General features: G+C 38.7%; 1 protein-coding gene across 12 annotated transcripts in view; it reads left to right on the plus strand.

Moving 5' to 3' along the window:
• HDAC9 (histone deacetylase 9) overlaps positions 1-19,871 on the plus strand; it is a 392,579-nt gene extending 372,708 nt beyond the window's left edge. For all 12 annotated transcript variants that reach the window (XM_017823859.1, XM_017823867.1, XM_017823868.1 and 9 more), the window contains 2 exons: positions 5,040-5,193; positions 13,367-19,871. In XM_017823859.1, the coding sequence (XP_017679348.1) occupies positions 5,040-5,193; positions 13,367-13,406 (194 nt within the window). In that variant the 3' untranslated portion in view covers positions 13,407-19,871. The remainder of the gene's footprint in view (positions 1-5,039; positions 5,194-13,366) is intronic.
• Positions 19,872-21,002: the final 1,131 nt, after the last annotated feature.

A 21,002-nucleotide genomic window follows, 5' to 3' on the forward strand; every position in this document is an offset into this window, starting at 1 on the left:
GACATTATTGTTTCAGAGAAAAAAAAGTGGGCAAATGTTTTATGTATAAACAGACATGTTCTAATATATGTATTTCTATGCTTTTATTTTTATTTCTTTGACATCTCTTTGTTTCTGCTATGTATTTAGCCTTAAAAAAATAACACGCTAAAATTATTTAGAGATTTCTGATTCCTGAATATTCCCAAATCTTTTCATTCCAGAGCAGCTTGAATGAAATAGATGCTTGTCAGTAAGGGACAAGAACACACAAGTAAACTAGACCTCTAGCAAATAGTTTCTTCAGATTCTGTTTGTTCTGCTCTTTACAAGGTACTCACTTTGAGATGCATAGGAGCTTGAGATAAAGCTAAAAAGCTCAACATGGGTACTAATCCATGCAACAATACTAAAAAATACGTTATTCTGTTTCTGGTGCAGAGGGTATGTTATAGTTTCACTTTTGTGCCCTGACCCTAATCCTTTACTACCCAGATGCTTTACTACCCAGGGCATTTGCTTACTGAAGAACTTTCTCTATGCCATCAGTTGCTTTAATCCAACTGAGCACACTTCCCCTAAGTTCTCTCACCTTCTGTTCTCTGCCATTTTACCGAGGCAGTGGGAGCTTCCTGACTTCTAATGTTTGCTGGCTCCTTAACAATAAAAAATGGATAACAAATGGTCTTTCTTCATTTTAGATGAATCACAAATAATTGGGATTCATCTACATAAAATAAAAAACGCAGTTTTTAAAAGGGACACTGTGCATTATCCACTGATCATGCAGTACTTTTCAATCTGATTTGAGTTGTAAAGTGACAAAGGAAATTCAATGTAGGCATATAATTTATCCTTCATATCCAGTAGATACCTATATATGCAAATGCTCTAAGTAAATCAGCTTTGTATGATATATTCCAGTAAATCCTTTTTACTGAGTGGTATGTCCTAGGGTATCTCATGAGTTAAAATTCCATGTTAGTAATCTGTTAATGATCTGGAAGGAGTCAGCAAGTTAAGGAGACTCATGTACTGTGCAAGATAGTAAAGATTTCAAATTATAGTAAGGACAGAATGCTGCACGCAGACCACAGACATGAGGAAAAAAGATGCAATTCTGTTTGAAATAAGACATGTATTTAACAGAAAATGGATCTGAGGCCAAAAAAAGGTGAATTGAGAAACAAACAAAAAAATGGCTCTAGAAAGGCATGGTATCTTTACTAGAAATACACACAAATGATGGCAATTGAGGGAGAAGGGGTGGATTTCGGAATGAATATATAGTGTAAGTCTGAAAACATAGTCCAGAGCTCTGCAGAGTGACTTAATTTTGCCACACTTAGGTTTGAGCTGAACCAGTACAGTCCTGCAGTCCAGTAGGCTGTTCTTCGGAAACCTAAGTCAGGCTGCTTGGGGTTTGGAGTTATTCATACTCAATATTCTGCCTTTTCTTGCAGATATTACCTAAAAAGTTATGTATACCTCGTTTTGTCTGGAGAGAGACCAAGTATTAGAAAGGAATATGCTTGGATGACAGAAAGGGGCACTGAGGAAGTTCAGTGCAGCTTTATGGATGATTCATATTTTGATCTAAGAGAAGCAAGTGTATGTGGAATATTATGGGGAGTTATGCAGGCTGGAGAGCATTAGGCTGTGAAATAGCACCTCAAGAGATACTGAGAAAACCTGATTTGCTTGGATCTTTGTTTGCATGTATATTGGGTTTGTTTTTCTGTGATCCAACTTTCATAATGAATGTTAGCAATATTTTAGACCAGATAAGTCCCTCCTCTGTGCTCTTTGCAAAAAAATTGAGGCTACAGTACTTAGAAAATAAGAAACAACTTTTTTCTAACTAAAATAGAATTTGTATAAATGTTTTGTATGTGACAGTGATCCAGAGATCCTTTGGAAATTTAATACATTTGGAAATAGCAGTTCCCACACCCATGTAATATGCTATTTCTAAACAATCCTGTTCACCAGCTTGAATACCACCCCCAAACACTTTTTTTTTCAAGCAAGCCATGGTATGGCATGTCCAAATCTATCTGTGAAAGGCAATTGCAAATGCCTGTAACAGTGACAGAAACTTTCCCTTTTATTATTTCCTGGTAATAATCAGTGTTCCCACAAATCTTTGAGGGAGACTTAAGCACATTTTCATGCTGAAAGCCAAAGCATACCTAGAAGACTGATTTGGTTTCATTGTTTTTTTTTCTTGCAAGCCGTGGTTGCTCATGTTTTGTATGAATGAAACCAGCAGCATGCTTCATTCTTTCCCCTGAGTTCCACCAAGTTCTTCTCAATGAATGTAACAGGACCGGTAGAATTTCACATTCCAGTAGAGAACAGCAAAAATGGCATTTTCAGAGATGTGAGCAATTTGAGGCAGATGCTTTTTGAGCTCATTTAATTGTCAATCCACAGCATACCTAGAACTTGTAACAAAGCTCCTTTGCAGCTGCATGCTGTGATTGCCTCTCCATTCCACAACACCTTGCCAGCAAATCTTTTAGCTGAACACGGATCAAGGCCTGTAGGTTTTGTGTACAACACATAAATGTTGTCCCAGATAAAAAGTAGCTTGCAGAGCTGTTCTGCTTACCCCAGGTGTTTGTAAAATAGTTTTCTGATTTTAAAGAAAAACCTCTTGTTGCTTTTTCACAAGCGTCACAAAGCTCTCTTTGCATGAGGTACCCGCTGCTACCTGGATGCTATTCCTAACTGGGACTGCTTTAAAATTTCCTCCCACAAAACCACAAACACCCTGCCACGTACTTCCTTTCTCTAGGACCCTCCGCTGCAGTATAGGTGCTGCCACCTGCCTCCTGGCCTGACTTTACTCTCTTTCTTTATCACTGAAGCCCCTCTCATAATTCTCAATGCATGGAAACAAGGAAAATCACCAATCATGTGGGAGCAAAGGGCAGTTAAATGGGCACAGAGAGCCCACTAATATACTCGAATTGGCTCTGAGTTTTAATGTTACAAGAAAGTCAGGATTCAGGGGGCAGCTGGTGTGTGAGCCTGTGTGTGAATGAACGAATGTGATGTAGCAGTCCTCACTGATGCTGTTTTATTGTTGCTGCAGGAGAGCAACACAGTGGTAGCTGGGTACTAATATTTTATTTTATGAATAAGAGCCCTTGAAAACTCCAGCAGTGAACATGGGTTCATTTCTTTTATAGGCAAGAGGGGGTATTATTCCCATGCCAACAGATTTGATTTTCTTGCACATCTGTTTCTGCAACAAAAACCCCACCCACTCTGTGAACATTTAGCTCATAAATTATAGGGTTTGAATTGGGTGTATATTGCAAAGACTGACTTTTGCACATATGATCTGTGAGAACATTGTGGAATGCTCATATAACTTTTTTGTTTGTTTTTAGTGTATTTTTTAATGAATAGAGAATATGGTCTCTGAGCACAGTAATAATAGAGAATATTTTTGTCTTGTATTTATAAAATTTGCCAGGCTCCAATCATTGAGCCTACTGTTATGTACATAACTTTTTAGCTCTGTCTTTCATGTTTTTGGAGCAAAGCCAAACTCCTAACACTTAATCTCAGCTTTGTAGGATACTTAATACACTTTACATTTTATCCCCAGAAGGTCCCCGTTATTTAAAGATTCTGCTAACTACTCAAACGTGCACACTATTAGAGTTCAAAGAAACACTCTGGCCATGCTCACTGGTTGTTCTTGAAGATTGACTTGGGCTTTCATCTTGCAATGATGTTTTTGAATAAAGACATTTTCAGGCTTTATTGACAGCTGCTTTCTCACTGGAGGGAAAAGTTCATCTTTCCAAAAGCCTGAAACTGTGTTGAGAGCTGTGTTACCAAAGAAGTGGTTTTCAGCAGCCTGTGTGCAGCACAGGCAGCACCACTGCTGGCCTGGCCTCCCAGCTGTCAAAGCCTCCAACTACCCTCTGGATAAGCACCTCAGCTCAGCCCACTGCCCAGCTGCCAAAATCCTCCTTTTAGTCCTCAGAAAAGTCCTCTACTTGATCCCCACTCTTTCACAGCTGTTGAAACCCTCTGTCTAATTCCCAGATAAGTACCCTGATCCAACCTCTGCAGCAGCTGCTGAAAGCTTCTTGCTAAACACTGAATAAGCTCTGGTCCAGACTTCCCAAAGCTCCTAATTCCCAGGTGTCACCCACCTGGCAATTAGAGAGCGCTCAGTGTTTTGCTGGACTATAAGAAATATATATGTAAATTCTTACTTGTTCATATGGCTATCAATAATCAACCTATTTTTTAATAGCCCTGCAGTAGCAGAAAATTTTATATGTTGAGGATGAGTCACCTGCCATTATTGTTTGTGTCTCTTGAGGACCTTCTTCTGTTGCAGGCAAAAAGCTGAAAATATTCATGTTTTTAATCCAACGCTGTGTTTTTACACGGCAAATTTTACGCAGCAAACCAGAAGTCTCTATTCCTTGTGATACCTGGCAGCTTTCCAGCAACAGCCAGTTCATATATGAAAGTTTTAAATAAATTATTGTTCTAGTATACGCCCTGAGGTTGGAGGAGAAAGAACATCCAGGACTAACAAACCTGATTGTTCTGGCAACACCACTTCAGTCCGAGCTGGCATTTCTGACTTTTTTCCTTTTCAAGACAGTGCTGTGTGAGCACTTTGTACAATAATGTGCATTTTTCTACATTTTGCTCTATATGCATCAACTTTCTGCCATATCAGAGCTTCTAGTTATTAGCCCTGCTCTGAACTCTCTTCACCTTGCGTAGATAAAGGCAATAGCCTGCCTGACAATCTGTGTTCATTAGTCTGTGTGTTACTCCTCCAGTTTATTACCTTCTGGGGAAGGGTGTGACACAGCCCTTGGAATGAAAGCACTTTCCAACTTGGCATTCCTAGGTTCAGAAATATATGTCTTCACTGCAGTCTGAAATTTCAACTGTACTGCTTACACCACAGTGATTTTAAATTATAATCACTCAGTGTTGAACTAACTGATTACTGTGCTTGTACCACCATGCTAGCTAAAATTCCCATAAATTATTATGTGTGTTTTCCTTAGGCAAGTACTGGAAGTCAGTGGAGCCATACTCTGTGCCAGTGGACTGTGCTCTGGCTGAGTCTCAGCAACAAGAGAGGGAGGAGACAGAAACGGTGTCTGCTATGGCCTCTCTTTCAGTGGATGTTGAGCAGTGTATCCCTCAGGAAGGCAGCAGGTAAGTGTATGAAATCATTACAGAGAACAAGCCTTTTGCTGCAGCCAAGTGAGATGAAGAAATAGATAGACTAGGCTTGCTTCAAAATTATCTGCTGATTGAGATACTGGAAATTTTCATCCCTGAATTTGAGTACTCTCACTTGGCCTCTGGAAGCAGAGGTATTCTGTGCAAGCACTTTTGCTTTTTTTTTTTTTTTTGGTGTGTCCATTTCTTCACTAAAGCTCATGATTAGTACAAGGGCCTTGTTTTCTTCCCATTTCTGATGCTCACTGATGCATAAAAAGTGCAATATCCATATGAGGTAAATAGACATGATCAAATGTAATCAACCATATTCTTTTCTCATTGGAAGCTTTTCAAATCTGTTTTAGTTTTAATTTTCTAGGAAGGTATTTAACACACAGATAAATTTAATAAGAATGGACTTAAATCATTATTAAATTATATTAGACAGGCATTAAAAGTTACTTCCCTGGAAGCAGTGGAACAGTGCCAGTATAAAACTTAAACCAATCTTGACAAGGATTAGGGCCAAGATTTTCTGTGTACCAAGATGAAGGTAGACCGGCAAAGAATGAGAACACTGTTTTTTCCAGCTTGTCATCTGCTTTTTACATTAATGAAGATTGTTTTCAATTTCCAAATTGAGAAAATGGTACAGTAAGTGCTGTTGTGTTTTTTGCCAATTACAGAAGAAAAGAAAAATGGATAGCCACTGAATACTGTGTCATCTACAATCAGAAAAGTCACTGCAGAAGTTTTTGGAATTTCCTATTTTTTCATTTTAAGGACAAACATCCCTAGTCTTCACCAGTAGAGAAAGACCCAAAATGTAGTGGAACCATTCAGTTTCCATCACAAAGAAAAAATAGGAGGGAGGAGGAAAGATGAAAAAAGCCTTATAAGGAGACTCATCGGCTCCCTGAAGGGTATGGAGCAGAGCTGTAGCAACAGGAGAGAAAGGAGGGAGCTGTGGGTAGGCAGAGCAGTGATGGGAGTGGAGCCAGAAGGGTCCATGGCTCCTACGTTGTGACAGCTTCTTATTTAAATAAATTCTTCTTATTTGCTTCGGTTCTTGCCTCCCACGTTGGATCTTTTAATCAGAACTGAACTGATAGGCACCCAGGGGACTAGTGCAGTGCTCAAAGCTATGGATGTGTTTGGGAGCGAACATCTCTTACAACAGTGGGAACACTCATCTGTCAATGAGTTGAGAGGCACAGCTCAAAGGGAGACACAGGGAGAAGAGCTAGCTAGTAAAGTTCACAGTATTTTCATAATTACCTTTCCAATTGTAATTGTAGTTTTAATATTCTGTAGCTATTCTTGTGCTGGTATTATTACAAACAAATTCACAAAAGCTTAGAGAGGAATCCATGATGAACACAAGATGTATTTTAGATTTGTGACTGTGCTAATCAGTGCTCAGCTAAGGAATAATGTAAGAGTTTCCATATAAATTTCTAACAGTTATGAGACACTTCTGCTACCTAGGGACAGAAAGGTACATACATGTTGCATAGCTCTGAAGTATAAAGAATTTTACTTAAAGTGTTGGAACTAATGTAGTCAAATAAAGCAAAGCTTTAAATTGTCTGGGAAAGGGTGTGGTTAATTCTGTGTCTTTTTACATTGCTGAGAATAACCAAGAATTGTATTTGTTATGTGCCTCCACTCACTTAAAACTACAGCTATTGAAAGCAACTGCTGATCATGTGTGATTTGAACAAAATAACCCTTTAGCTAATGCTGCACTTAATTATTGTACTTTTTACCTACCAACTGATAACTTGTGACAGTTTCCACCCATTCTGAAAACAGAATTTCAGCACAGAACTGAGAAAAATGGAAAAAAAAAAGATATGCTGAATTGTACACAAGTGGAATTCATGTGGCTGCCAGATTCATTACACTTCATCAGTTCTGGACTCTTATAGGGACCATTCCATCATGATGAATTGTTTTGTGGAAAAATGGCTTCGTTTGAAATATCTTCTGTGGTGCTGCAGACATTTGTCAGCAGCACAAAAAAAAGCCTGCACACACACGTGTTCTGAAGTTTGCTTCCACATTCGTTACCCACAAAGAGGTCACATGAAGCCAGATTGCCATCAGGGAGTGACAGGACAACAAAAGTTCTGTCCCCTTGGACCGAAATTGATAGTTAGGTTTCTGAGGCTTCTGGGCATCATTGTCTTTGTTTTCTTCCTGATGAAGGTAAGGAAGAATATGGGATCAAAAATGGCCCCCCTAAGGGTCTGATTCTGAGGGTTGTCTGAACTATGGGGAGACCTGAGAGGACCTGGATGCACTTTGAAAATGAATGAAAGTCCATCATGGGATGTCCAGGGACTGATTCTGTGACATTGCACACTTTTTGGTTCTGTATGATTTCATTCATTTCGTATAAGCATGCTGTTCATTTCATAGGCACATACCAACACAAACTGCAGTAAGGCAGAGATAAGTTCAACCTTGCTTTTTCACATATTTTGATTTTTGTTGTAATAAAGGACTATGTATACAATTCTTCTTCTCCAGCCACTTCCTATGGCAAACACAGGGCTGCAGGGATGTGAGAAGTCATGTGGGGTCTCAAGCCCTCTTGGTAAGACCACCTTAGATGCGCCCTTCCCTCTACTGTTGTGGATGGGGGTCACCTTTTGAAGACCTGTTGCAAGCTTTTGCACTGAGTGTTTGTTTGGGAAAGTTGTTTGTGACAGGTAGGGTGGGATGAGAGCAGAAAGCACTGTGGCTGACAAGTTGGCCTGAAGGGCTTCTTGATTACACCAGGAGTCCATTTACTTCCTCTTAATTCCCACCACGGTCAGCCAGGCTGATAGTTCTGGCCTGCAACTCTAATCCTGTTTCACTGATTTGATGATAAAGATCCTGTCAACTTCGGATCTGGATGGTCAGGCCTCCAGATGAAGAGAGCAGCAGCAAGAGTCTCTTTGTGGGAAACTCTTGCCAGTTATGTTGGAGGATATATTGGTGTTTGGAGTGAGATGACTCACTTTAAACTCAGATTTTGGGTAAAGGAGCTCTTTTCCTGGCCAACTCATATCTGACTCATTTACCACTGATGAATAAAGGATAAAATGCTCCTGGCTAAGGCCCATATTAAGTATTTCTATTTCTTTCTTCTCTCTTTCTTTCTTTTCTTCAAGTGACAGTGCTGATTACTTTTTTACTTGATGTTCTCTGGCAGGGTAAATGAAGAAAAACGTGAAAAGCTGCTATGCTTTTGGTGTTTTATTTTACCAAAGCACAACTCTGCATTTTAAAGTCCAATTGAATCTTGATTATAGACTTCAGAAGAGAACAGATATAGAATAAAGGGTTTGTGGATAGGAAAGAAAACATGCATGATGCTAACACAGATTTAAATACAGATGCAATTAAAGGAACAGGCATGCTCTATAAAACATTTCTAACTACCAAAACTTTAGTGTGTTGATAACTGTTTATTCCCTGTGTGAGATACAGATTTAGCTGATTAGAATTTTGCTTTGGCCAGACATCTGTTTCAGAAATCGTGCTGTGAAAATACTCAGTACCCTGCTGTCTCTGATACATTGGAGCTTCTGGATGTTTCTTCTTAAAATGGAAAAAAGAAAAGGGTGTGGAGGGAGATCTCTTGCACTTACTATTTTTTCAGGAAACAGTAAATCTTGAGAATGACATTTATCAGAATTTGACTTTATGGCTCTGATTCAGCTGAGCGTAGATTTTACTCAAATGGAAATTAAAACAAAGTGTAATTTTTACTCTTGATGTTACAGAGCTACCAGTTGCAGTTTAATGATATTATATACTAGAGCAACTGGTTGAATCATGGGATACAGCTAGCCACCATTTAGGGACACTCGCTGTATTTGTATATCAACTCATAAGCTTCACTTGGCATTTCATTATTTGGATATCTACCTCAGCTGTGCTGAGTAACCAGCACCTACCTGGCCATACCCCACAGGATCTGCTTCCCCAGGTCAGCCTGCAGCCTTATCTTGCCCACCTTTCTCTCATCCTCCAGTGGTGGTTGCATAAGGAAGAGAACCAGGATGAAATTGTTGGAAGACTTTCTTTGCACAGGGATGTCACTTGATCCCTCTCCCTAATTTCCTTCATAAACTTCTAATAAATTTGTAAGGCTTGCTATCTTTATAAGTGTTAAGACCTAACTCAAATTACTGTTACCTAAATGCCTATCACTGCTTTCAATTTCCCCATAAAGGCTTACTGTATCTCCTGTGGTTTCCAAAAGGGGAACTGCATTTGTTGCCTTCTCTACCTCTTGCATGGATGCTGAGTTCAGCTTTAGAATATGCTCAAAAACTATTTCTTTAACAGCATCCTAATCACAATTCCCTGGAACTTAGCAGACAAATATCATCTGCTCTTAGAAATTTGGCAATGTTTGATATATCAGTTTGTTCTGGTGCTGATTCAGTTTAAGATAGTTCATCTGCAAATAATAAAATCTCCCTGACACTTCTCTAGTGAACCCAGATATAAATAGTTCATTTTGCTTTTGTGGTCTACCTTCCTTGATGCTCCTTTTATGCTTTGATCATTTCTTCTGATGTGTTTTGAAAGATCTTTTTATTATTAGCTTTTATGCCTTTAACATGTTGCTCTTCAGACTCTCCTTTGTTCTGCTTCATTGAGGGTTTACATTTAACTTGCCAGAGTTTATATTTTATTTAATTTGCCTTATTTGGACATTACTTCCTCTTTTGAGAGCATACGTGTAGTTACTTTATTCTGCTCTTAAGCTAGGATAGTTTTTACTTTTAGTTCCTTTCTCTTTGATCCATACTAAGTCCAATTTTACTAGGATCTCTTATATAATATCTTTATATGCTCTCCGAATCATCTCCATGGTATAGAAATGTACCTCTTTTTTCCCAGCTCTCTGCTACCAGAGGATTGCTTTTCAATTACAACGATCTTCCCGGAGACAGCTGAGTTAAATTAGGAACAGATTATGGCATAAAACAGCCATACCGTGCCAGAAAATCTATCTTTTGTTCAGCAGTTTCTGTGACTTGGAAACATACCTTGAATTTTTAGTTTTATGTGTGTGATGATGTAGCTAAGAGGAATCTCTGTAATTCTAATTTAAAAAATAGGGTAAGAGAAACATTTACTTTTTAGGATGATGTTCTGAGTTTATCTATATTCTTAAATATTAACGTTTTAAATTGTGGATATTAAGTATTTTAAATAATATTCTCATAAATAACATTTATTGTCAATTGCCACAGAACAATATTTAAGATGTCACATGTTTTGCCAGATTTTATCCATACGGTAGGATTTTTGCCTCATCTATTTCTCTTGTTTTAAGGTTCAAACAGAGTCATTTTCTTTAGCATTAACGGCGAAGAGACTACTTCATTCTGCCATGGTCAGAATTGTACATATAAAGAGCTAAAGGTGAGCACTCTTCCCAGCCCATCAAAACCAAGAGGGCTCAGCTCCTAGGAACTTGCAGTTTAAATGAGCCACAGTGAAGCCTTAGAGAAAAATCACACTTGTGATTCTACAATCAGTACAGTCTCAACTGTTGTATTTCTGAATCTGCTGACCACATGGAATTAGTTCAGATCAGACCTGAACTCACAGCTGCGTCTCGAGGAACCAGTCAGAGCATACAATACAGGATAGGGGGGGTTGCCTATTTTATGTTTTTATGCCAACTTCCTGTCAGCTACAGAAGACTGACTGAATTGATGTAACTAACAGTGACAAAGCTGAAGTAACGTAAATTTGGCCTGTCAGAGTCTGCCCCCTTGATTTTTCTTTTGAGAACTTTTGATTTTGGCAGAATGGGCATATATTGATTCACTGCTCAGTGCTATGGGACTTAGAGTGTTTTTCTCTATATACTGAAGGCCCTGAAACTGTACTGGCTCTCACATAAAACTCTGTCCTAAGCCGTTATCTCATAAAAAATACATGTTTTTAATGATAAGCCGTTGGATGGATCAATGACTTCTCTGACACGAATAAAGTGAAGTTAAAGCATATACATAAGTCTTCAAAAGGAGACTGAAGAAGGCTGTGAGAGTACCCACACTGAGAGACAACAGCTGGATTGCCAGGGCACTCTAACCTCCTCTCCTTTTCCAAAAAGGACCTTGCATCTGCCACTTGCTTATAAAAATTTTTATTGGTGCTTTCACTCTGGTTGATGCAGAATATTGGCCTATTGTTGGAATATATTGGAATATAGCACTGGATGTCTGAGTGCTTCCTGGCACTCAGAAGCACCCTTGTCAGTGAAAAATTTCCCAAGAATAAAGCCCTGAATAAGATCCTCTCAGCTCTACTATGGTCAAGAGAATGTCAGTCCCAGAAGCCAAGTACATGTGAACAGACTGTTGTATGTACTGATTCCCTAAGTTCTTATAAATAGACCAAACTCCCATTCCCACTTCTAGAGGCTTCCCAGAGCTTCACTCCTTCCTGCTCTGCCAATCTCCAATTGAAGTCTATTAACAACTGTTGCGTCTCATTCGCTTACTCACAGCAGAACCTAAAAACTGAGCTGTTACCTGCTTCCAAATTATCCTCTTTCCTGACAGACCCATAAGGTTCTGGATGTTTATCAAGGGCTTATTGCACTTCTGTGTTATGCTAGGGGAGGTTCAGGTTTCCCAAAAGTGGCTGGAGAAAGTGGAGTGTATGGTCAGCACAACAGCAACATACACTATCTGTATGAATTCTCCACATGGTGTGTGATGCTTTATCACACCTGAGGACCTCAGCAGCAGGCTGGGCTCCATCCCACCCTGGCTGCCACTGTGTGGTCTGTGCTGTAAGACAGCACAATGCAAGAGGGTAAAAAGAGAGAATGCAAGAGGGCTTCACCTCACCTCTCAGGAATGAGGGAACTGCAGTGGTTACTGTACATAGGAAACATTCTCCACCGCGTGGTGAGGAACAAAAGATTTGAGATTTATAGATCAATAATTTTTTAGGTTCAATACCCTTTGGAAAGTGATTAGTCTGAAAAACATCTTCTTTTTCATATATCATTCACCTGACATATTTTTCAACATGCTAGCTGTGATCATTCCAAATCATAAAGGAATAAGCTGTATAAAATCCTTTAAAGACATACTGCAGATTTTTTTTCATTGGGAAAGATGTTAATAAATTCCAGATTCATTTAAAATTCTCTGGTCTCCTTGCTGAATAAACTATCAAAGCCCAAGCAAGGCCCCATTAATTACTTTTCTTTTCCATGGGATCTCATGTGTTTGTGCTTTCTGAGGGATTTTTTACTGAAGTCAGTTATTATACTGGCTTACAAGATTATCTGGTAAACACCCCATTTATTAATTTATGTTTACTTTTTGTTCTCCCCTCATTTCATAATTACTTAAAGTTATTATTTTAAAGGAGTTCTTAAACTCATGTATCATATGGTATTCTGACAGACTGATGTGAAAAATGGTTTCTGTCCAAATTCTTTGCCCTTCAATAGTGAGGTCTTGCTGTGATCTCAAAAGCTTTTCATTTTATAGTTGCCATGATATTCCTCAGGTGCAGTAGTTTGTCAGATACAAGGAATTACAAGACTTTAGGCCAGGTCATCATATGTGTCCTCATTATTTTCTTATTGATTGTCTTAGAGAGCTCATCCTGCCCAAGCTGAATATTTCCCAGAAGTTTTCAAGTAAAAGATACACATGTAGTCTGATTTTATATTATAATAGATACCTTCTCTATGGAAACACTGCTCACTACTTGGTTACTAGTGAGCTATTTTGCTTTAATGGTATGGGCCCACTTGAAAAAATAAATTCATGTATTTTTAGTTGCAAAAGCTTGTAAAATAAAGTATCACAGCTTTTTTTTCGTGAAATTATTTGATTCTATTGACACAAAGCATGTACGTTTCTGGACAAAAAGTTATAAAATATTCTGACATATTTTAATATAAACAGGAACATTTTTGGTGATTGCTTGAATCTAAAATGTTTTTCCACTTGACATTTGTTTATACTTCCTAGGAAAGAAACTCTATTTATGGATAACTGAATAACACAAATAAACATCTGAGAGAGCTGAAAAATCAGCTTTGATTATGCATGAAAATCTACAATGTCATTGTGTACTCTTGTGCTGTATTCTGATTGCCTGTTTATTTTTACAGAGCTGCTGGTGAGCCCATGGAAGAAGAGCCAGCCTTGTGAAGTGCCAAGTCCTCCCTGATATTTCCTGTGGGTGACATCATTGTGTATCCCCCAAAGCACCCTCAGACATGTCTTGTCTGCTTCTTGGGTGGCACAGATCAGATGGAACGTAAACACTGGGCACAACACTCTGAATAGCAGCTTCACTTGTTCTTTGGATGGACTTGAAAGAGCCCAAAAGATTCCTTAAATGTAACTGCTACAATTCTAGAGTTACAGAAAAATGGGCTTGAGAGAAAGAGCCTAGAGCATGCTTTTTATATGCTGTTTGACCCACTCACCAACAGAAATTGTGAAATAGAGTATTGCAAAATTCTACATGATAGATCATAGATATGAGAATTGCAACAGCCAGCAACATACTCTGTGAACTCCATGAATCACTTTCTGACACTTTTTACTGGGTAATTTTTTTTCATACTGTGCTAAATTGTTAATAGAATTTGTTTTCTTTGCTCTGTTTCATGAAGAAAAATCTCCACCCTTATTTTACGTGCCAATTTTTAATCTCCTCTGATGAATTCTTAGCTGAATAAGTGAAAAGTGTTTAAATTATGACGAGGGATTTTAGATAAAGGGAAAGGACTTTTTCTTGTACTGTAAGTCCCCTGAAGTAGTGTGCTTGGTGGTGTTTTATTTTCTCTTCCCTTTTCCTGGTCATCCCTCCCCATTTCATGTAATCTTTTCTATCATAAAAACACATCCACGAATCTCTAAAACAAGCGATCTTCTGCCTTTAAAAAAAAGTGCTGTACCCTCTGTAGTTGACAGTAGCGCTCACCATATGTGCAGCAGAGATCAAGTATGGATAGTTTTTCAAATGTGTTTTTAGTTTGTTCTGAAATGTTTCTGCGTTCTGACTCCAAAGCAACGATCTTCAGTAACTGCGTGCAGCTCATTTGAAGCTCAGGTGTTTCTGTGGAGGTTGTGTGGGGTGTTTTTTACAGGTCGTGACGTGAATATGAACTGATTCTTTTATGTAGTCCTGCACCAAGAAACTGATGTTGCTTAAGAAGCTTCAAAGGGTTTAGGCTTTATTTTAGATCCCCGAAGTGCAGCAAGATCTCCCTGCAATGTGACTTCAGCTGTTTAATTCCATGTTTGAGAACGTTACATAGAGTTGTGCCTTTAGCTGATAATGAACGCTTAAACTGTTACACGTGTTGCCTTACCGTCAGAGAAAGAGATAGGGCATGTATGTAAGAGTACTTCAAATGAACAAAACTCTGCTACAGTAACTTTTATTTTGTTTACAACTTTCTCACTTAATGAACCCCAGGAGATACTGTGAAGTATTCAGCTTGCAGTATTTGATAGTTTGCTCAGCTTTTGAAAGAAAGTGATGTTCATTTTTTATATATTTTCCAAATTCAAAAAAAAAAAAAAAATTAAAGCCATAAGTGAAGACTGTCATGCTTTTTATTCTGAAATCTGAAAGGAACCTTAATTAAAACAAGATTTTGGGGAAGGCCATGATATGAAAGATATGGAACAATATGGTTTCAGTTATAGGCAGACTCAAACCTGTAAATCAAAGATGAAAGATTTCACTCAAATAGAATTATATAATTCTCTTTTGTTATGCAGTCAGACTATATCTTTCATGCATTTGGGTTTGTTTACTATTAGCATTTTAGTTTTAAAGACTTTTATTACTTATACCAAAGCTCTCCACTACAAGTTAGAAATCTGAGGCATGCTTTGAAAAGGAAAATCTAAAAAAAAATGAATGTCATTTCCTATAATGAGAAGTAAACTTTTATTCTGAAAGGTTTACTTTAAAATGTATGTATGCCCCTTAGAAAGGGAAATAAAATTCTGACCCTCAAAAAGTGAAATAAAATTCTCCCCCCACACATTTACAAGCCAAAACCATGCTTGTTTTAGTAACGCAACGAGTCCCAGCAGGCTAAATTAACTCCTGGTGTAAGCCACCTTGCCTGATTTCGGGCTGTTCTGATGGGGTTGTTCACATGACTAAGGCAGTGAGGAGTTCATCCTGCATTTTCAGCAGACTCGTGATGGCAATCTTACTTGCCATTTTCTGCAGTTTTGTTGTGATCATCAAAGAAATTTCCCTTCAAGAAAACCAAGGACTATAGCTGATGAGATGGGTAACTTGTAGAGCTTTTCCCATTTTGAAATAATGGCTGCAAAGTTTTAATTGAGTGCATAATAACATCGTTTAAAAATTAATTAAAATGCAGAATCTGATTGTGTCGTTAGCTTGCATGAAACTGAATATGAATTGCAACCTGAAATGTGAGTTACAAGCTTTTCCAATCAAAGGCTATATTCTGGGGTGCAAATCAACTAAAGCTGTCCTTTGTAGCTGGAAATGCTTTTAAAATGCCAAAATAATTTGAATTAAACCACATTACAAACTCACAGTTATACATTCATACAGATGTAGTCTAAAACAGACATCTAGACATACTATTGGTTGAAGTTAGGATCGTTTGGATAAGCAAATGTGCAAATAAACTGCACACAGATTGTGTCCAGAGCTCTGTTCTCGCTAAAGTCAATAGCAAAATCCTCTTTGATTTCAATGGGAGATGATCAGGCTGTGCTTTTTTTTTTTTTTTTTTTTTTGTCCTTTAAGTCCAGAACACCATTACTTTTTGATTATGTCATTACAAGGCACCATACAGCCCTGTGGGAAATGATTGAGGCTTATGGTGAATATCAACACTTCCTTCAAAGCAGACCTGGACTTTCTGAGAGGGCAGTTTCACTTGCTGCTGTTTTCTTCTCACAGTATTTTTTATTACCATCAATAGCTCCCCATGGATTAGAGTTAAAATATCTTCCAGCAATTTTAGTCATGCTTCCAGGGAAATATTCACATAGACATTCTTAAAAATGCCCAGTTTTAACTGGATTCAACAACAAATTGCAAGCATTTCAGAAAGATGCATGAAATGCGTGTTTCAAATGTCCAGATTCAGAGGCTAAGGAACTGTTTTTGAGGAGACATCAGTGTCTCATGTCTCCCATGGACGTCTCCCTTAGGCTAGAGGGATTGACACCTCTGAAAATTCATTCCCAGATATTTCATGCTGGCTGCCAAAATATCTACATTTGAGCTTAGATTACATCTAAAAATGAGCTAAAATGCATAAACAAGATGGGAAAAACATTGGTTTCTGTGTGTGATTCCATGGAGAAGGTGAAGCTGAGGAGGTGGCAGAGAGCATTCGGAGCCGGGGTGACCCTGTGTCTGCTGATGGTGGTACAAGGGCTGCAGGCAGGCAGAGGGACATCCCAGAGTACCCCCACCCCAGGCTCACAGGGGAAGCATGCAGTCATTTGCACTCTGCCCCGAATCAAGATGTCCCTAAGTCACCAACTACCAGAATGAGAGATGCCTCACCAGCAAGTACCACTAATATGCTTGCTCCAGTTCACATTCTTCTCCAGTGTTTGGGACTAAAGATGAATGTGGCTTTTCTTGTATTGTTATGTTTTTCTTGTACTTTTAGGTCATTAAATACTTTTCTTGTATTCTTGGGTCCTTCAGTGCATAGTAGAAACTGAAAACTAAAAGAGATATGACTCAGGAATGTGAAGAAAAGAATTAATTTTATCCAGCTTAATGCTCTTACCTGGGCTGGAGTGAGAACAATTATGAACAGCAAATCTCAGAACTGCTGTAACCTAAGAGTGTCTTGCACTTCATTTTTGGATTCTGTGTGCAGGAATTCTGTATGTGCTCATTTGGCTTTAATATAATCTGCAGCAATGAAGTGCTTGATTATATGATCCCTTTTCAGGCAACATTCCTAGTGAATAATCAAAGTTCATGGGAATTTTGCCAGTGTAAAGATAACAGAATTATTCCCTTTTTTAATCATGTACCTTCCTAATTTTACTTTCAGTAAAGATGAAGCAATTAATTCCAAGCAAGTGAATCTGAGAAAAGTAAAATCATTAAGCTATCTTAAATAAATATAATAAAAGAAAAAGAAAATGTTATGCCAACAAAGATGGCTATTCCTTTACTTTGCAAAAAAGTCAACAACATGCTGCCAGCTGAATGTAAGTAGCAAAATTAATCCCTCTCTAGAGTATGTGGTGTTTTAGTTGGTGTCTTATCTCAGTGCAGCCTCTCTAAAAAGCTGAGAGTCATAACCGGAGATGAAATATTAGAAAGGTTATGCTGCAGCCAACACCAGAGGTCCTGTAGAGAACAAGAATGTAGAGACTAACTAATTTTTGTAGACAGACAGCAGGACACTTTCGGGGCAATGTGTCTGGGACGAAGAATTAGAGGGAACTTTTCCAAAGGCACTGATGGCTGTGAGACAACTAACTCCTATTAGCTTGCAGGAGCAAGGAGGTGCTCTGCAAGCGTTTATTCTTTGGGAAATGCCCCCTTGTCCCACAGGCATGCCCACACACATGCAGACATGAAGCTTGCTGTACTATTTCCTGTCCAAAGTAGCAGCAGCAGCAGCAGCAGCCAGGTGTGCTGCCCTGCGTGTATACTCTGCATTTGCCCAAGAAGTTATCGACCTCCAGCAGACACTTCATAAGGTGACTGATTGGGGAAATTATTTTTTTTCTCGATAGTGGCCTTTCCAGAAGCATATCAGTGCATGGTTGTTTTATTTTTAAAGGTCACAATAGAGCTTTGTGAACCATTGTACCTTTTTTTTCTTTTTTTTTTTTTACAGACTCCGTATGGAAGTAAAACAGAATATGTACCTGGGGAGGGGGGAGGTAGTGTGTGGAACTTGCCAGGAAAGAATTTCTCTTAAATCAAGTTTCTGCTACCTGCTTTTCATCCTGGATTTGAAGGAGTTTGTGTTCTAAATTGTCATTCAAGATTTTTCTTTGTCATGTCACTTGCTTCGTTTTTGTACCTATAATTGAATCCCCTTTTGTAGCACACAGAAAACCACACAAAAAAAGTCTGTCTTTTGTGACAGATGCCCCTGCCCTTGGTGTGGGAATGAGAGTAGCTTATCTTTGTGACTTCTAGCAGCAATTAAATGCTTTTGTGACAGATCCAAACTGGAGCAGTATTTTAAAAGTACAATTTAGCTAGCTGTCTGCTGACTGTTAAAAAAAAAGAAATTGTGAAACTTACATTCCTCTCAAGCCTCAAAAGGGACCCATTTTGATTTTAACAATGTAATATTTTCACTTGATCCAAAAGAGTTTTGTCCCATGACATCTTGTTGCTAGCTCAGTTTTAATCCCTAGTAAGTAACACCAGAGAGGGTGAAGACCAAAAAGGATGTTCCAGAAACAATCAATTATATGTCTTCTGCACAATCCTTCATCCTGCTCTGTGATTCAGCATATTAAAATAGATTATATCAAAATATAAATTCTTCTGCACCATCAAAGATACTGCTGTTGGGATGTCAATTAGCACACTGTGAGTTGGGCTGTAATTATAAGGGCCGTAATTTATATGGAAGCCATGCTTCTGTGTGGATGCGTGAAACCAGTGACGCTGGTGCTATGCAGTGAGAGTGATTCTGTGCTAAGATCCCCACATATTACCCCCTTCCGATGGTATGCCTGCATGGCCAGAGGCACATTGGCAGTAACAGAGCCATAGGATGTCCTGGTTCAAAGAGCACTGAAATCCCTCCTCTAACAGGCTTTGGGTTATGTCTGGGAGGCAGCTAAAGAAGAAACCTGAACTTTGCAGTCAGCCACACGAAATTGTAAACAAAGCCCAAGTAATAGATCTAAGCTTGGCCACACGTACCTGTTTCTGATATGAAGTGCCAGTTCTGCTTCTAGAAAAGTCTGTCTGAAAGAACACTGACAGTAGTGGATCTATTCTATTGGCTTCACAAGAGTGTAGACGACATGTCTTATGGGAACAGTTCACATGTCTCTTGCTGCATAGTTTACTGCTATTTTAAATTTAATGATTGGCTTAATATTCTAATTTAGAATGCATTAGGAAAGCATAAAGCAATACCTGGTGAACTCATAACTAAAGCTTTCAAAGCAAACTTACTGCCATTGGTTTTTACAACACTGACTTTTTGGTCTAGGGATGCACAGCTGAAGTGTCTATTTTTTTCCTTGGGAAATTGATGTTGCTATCTGTTTCTACAATAAAAAACAGTCCTTTTGCTCAGATCTCTAAAAGTTTATCTGTAATTTGTCTTTCCAAGCAGAGCAGATTCTAAGGGATAAAGTGTCAGTGGGACTGACCCAAAGGACAGCATTTTCAAAGGTCAGTAGTAATATTTCCATAAGAGTAAAAGGAACCATTGTTATTATTCCTGATACATTTTTGTATCTGAAAGCATCCAATGAGTAATGTTAAGTAATATTGTGCTCCAAAACTTTGTTGTTTATAGATATATGAGCTCTGGATTGGCGTGAAATAGTCTTCAACCAAGTTGTTAAAATCCTTTTTGTTTTGTGTTTTGTATAATTCTTTGGCTATAGTCTTGTCCTAGTGTTAATAAAAGCTATTTGAAGTAAGCTCTGTCAATACTCTAAGGGGTTTTTTTGCCTGTTTTTTTTTTTTAATCAGTGCTAAAAAGAAGTAGAGCTTTGAACATGCCACCCTGCTTGGATCATAGGATTCTGACTGTTAAAATATAAAGGGGGAAGCATGGTGAAGCTGGAGTGCATAAAAAAGGAACCACAAATGTTAATGTAAAAGTAATGTTACATACCAGGCTAAAACACACACAAAGCAGAGCCCCGGCTCTAACACCAAGCTCCTATTCTATAGTTCCTTTGGCTCATTGTCCTGAGGCGTTGCAGAACACATAATTCTCCTCCCAGTGAAGCAATTTAAATAGTACATGCACTGTTTTGAAAGCTGTAAGGCCCCTAATTTGTGGGAGGTGGGGAGTACCCAGCACGCTGCAGCAACACTCTGGACCACGGTATTGCGCCAGCCCTGCTGCTGTAAAACTGTTACCCTGATAGAACAGACCCGGTTTGAGAAAGGCACCCCACAAAAGCAGTGGAGTGAGGAAGAAGTGTGTTTACTGTGAGCACATTTTGATCACTTGCACATTGTCAAAAGTAGCTCACAGACTGAAATTGCTCCTGTGTGTGGAGCCTCATACACCTGAACTTTAAAACTGAGTGGGAAGGAGGGTAGCTGGGAAGTACAGGCACTTTGTTTGCACATGGAAACCCCTACCTCCTGGCACATATCCAGAGCTGCTCAAGAAGGGGATTAAAACCAGAATGAAGCAAACCAGCATTCTATAATTTCAGCTTTTTCTTTTTTTTTTTTTTTCATTCTTCAGAATAACACATCTTTTTCTTTTCTGGGGAAAAGGACCCCAACTCGAGAAATACACAGCTCCATTCCATCAATAAAATACTGTTTGAAAATCTGAGCATGCAACATGTAATTTCCTTGGCATATTTCAAAGAAGTGCTATGCCCAGAGGATCTTAATCTATGCAGTCTATCTATCTACTTCTCTGCTTTGCTTGTTTCCTGTGATTCCATCGTGATAAATTGCAGAGCCCTGTGATAAATTGCATTCATCATGTCTTTCTGGCTGCCTCACCTGCTTTCTGTACATTAAACCCTCTCTCCTGGGTCTACTTCTAACATTCCAAGCTTGTGAGAGATTCCAGCTAGACACTG

The sequence above is a fragment of the Lepidothrix coronata genome, unplaced genomic scaffold (genome assembly GCF_001604755.1).
Source record: "Lepidothrix coronata isolate B3197 unplaced genomic scaffold, Lepidothrix_coronata-1.0 Scaffold106, whole genome shotgun sequence".
In the NCBI taxonomy this organism is placed as follows: domain Eukaryota; kingdom Metazoa; phylum Chordata; class Aves; order Passeriformes; family Pipridae; genus Lepidothrix; species Lepidothrix coronata.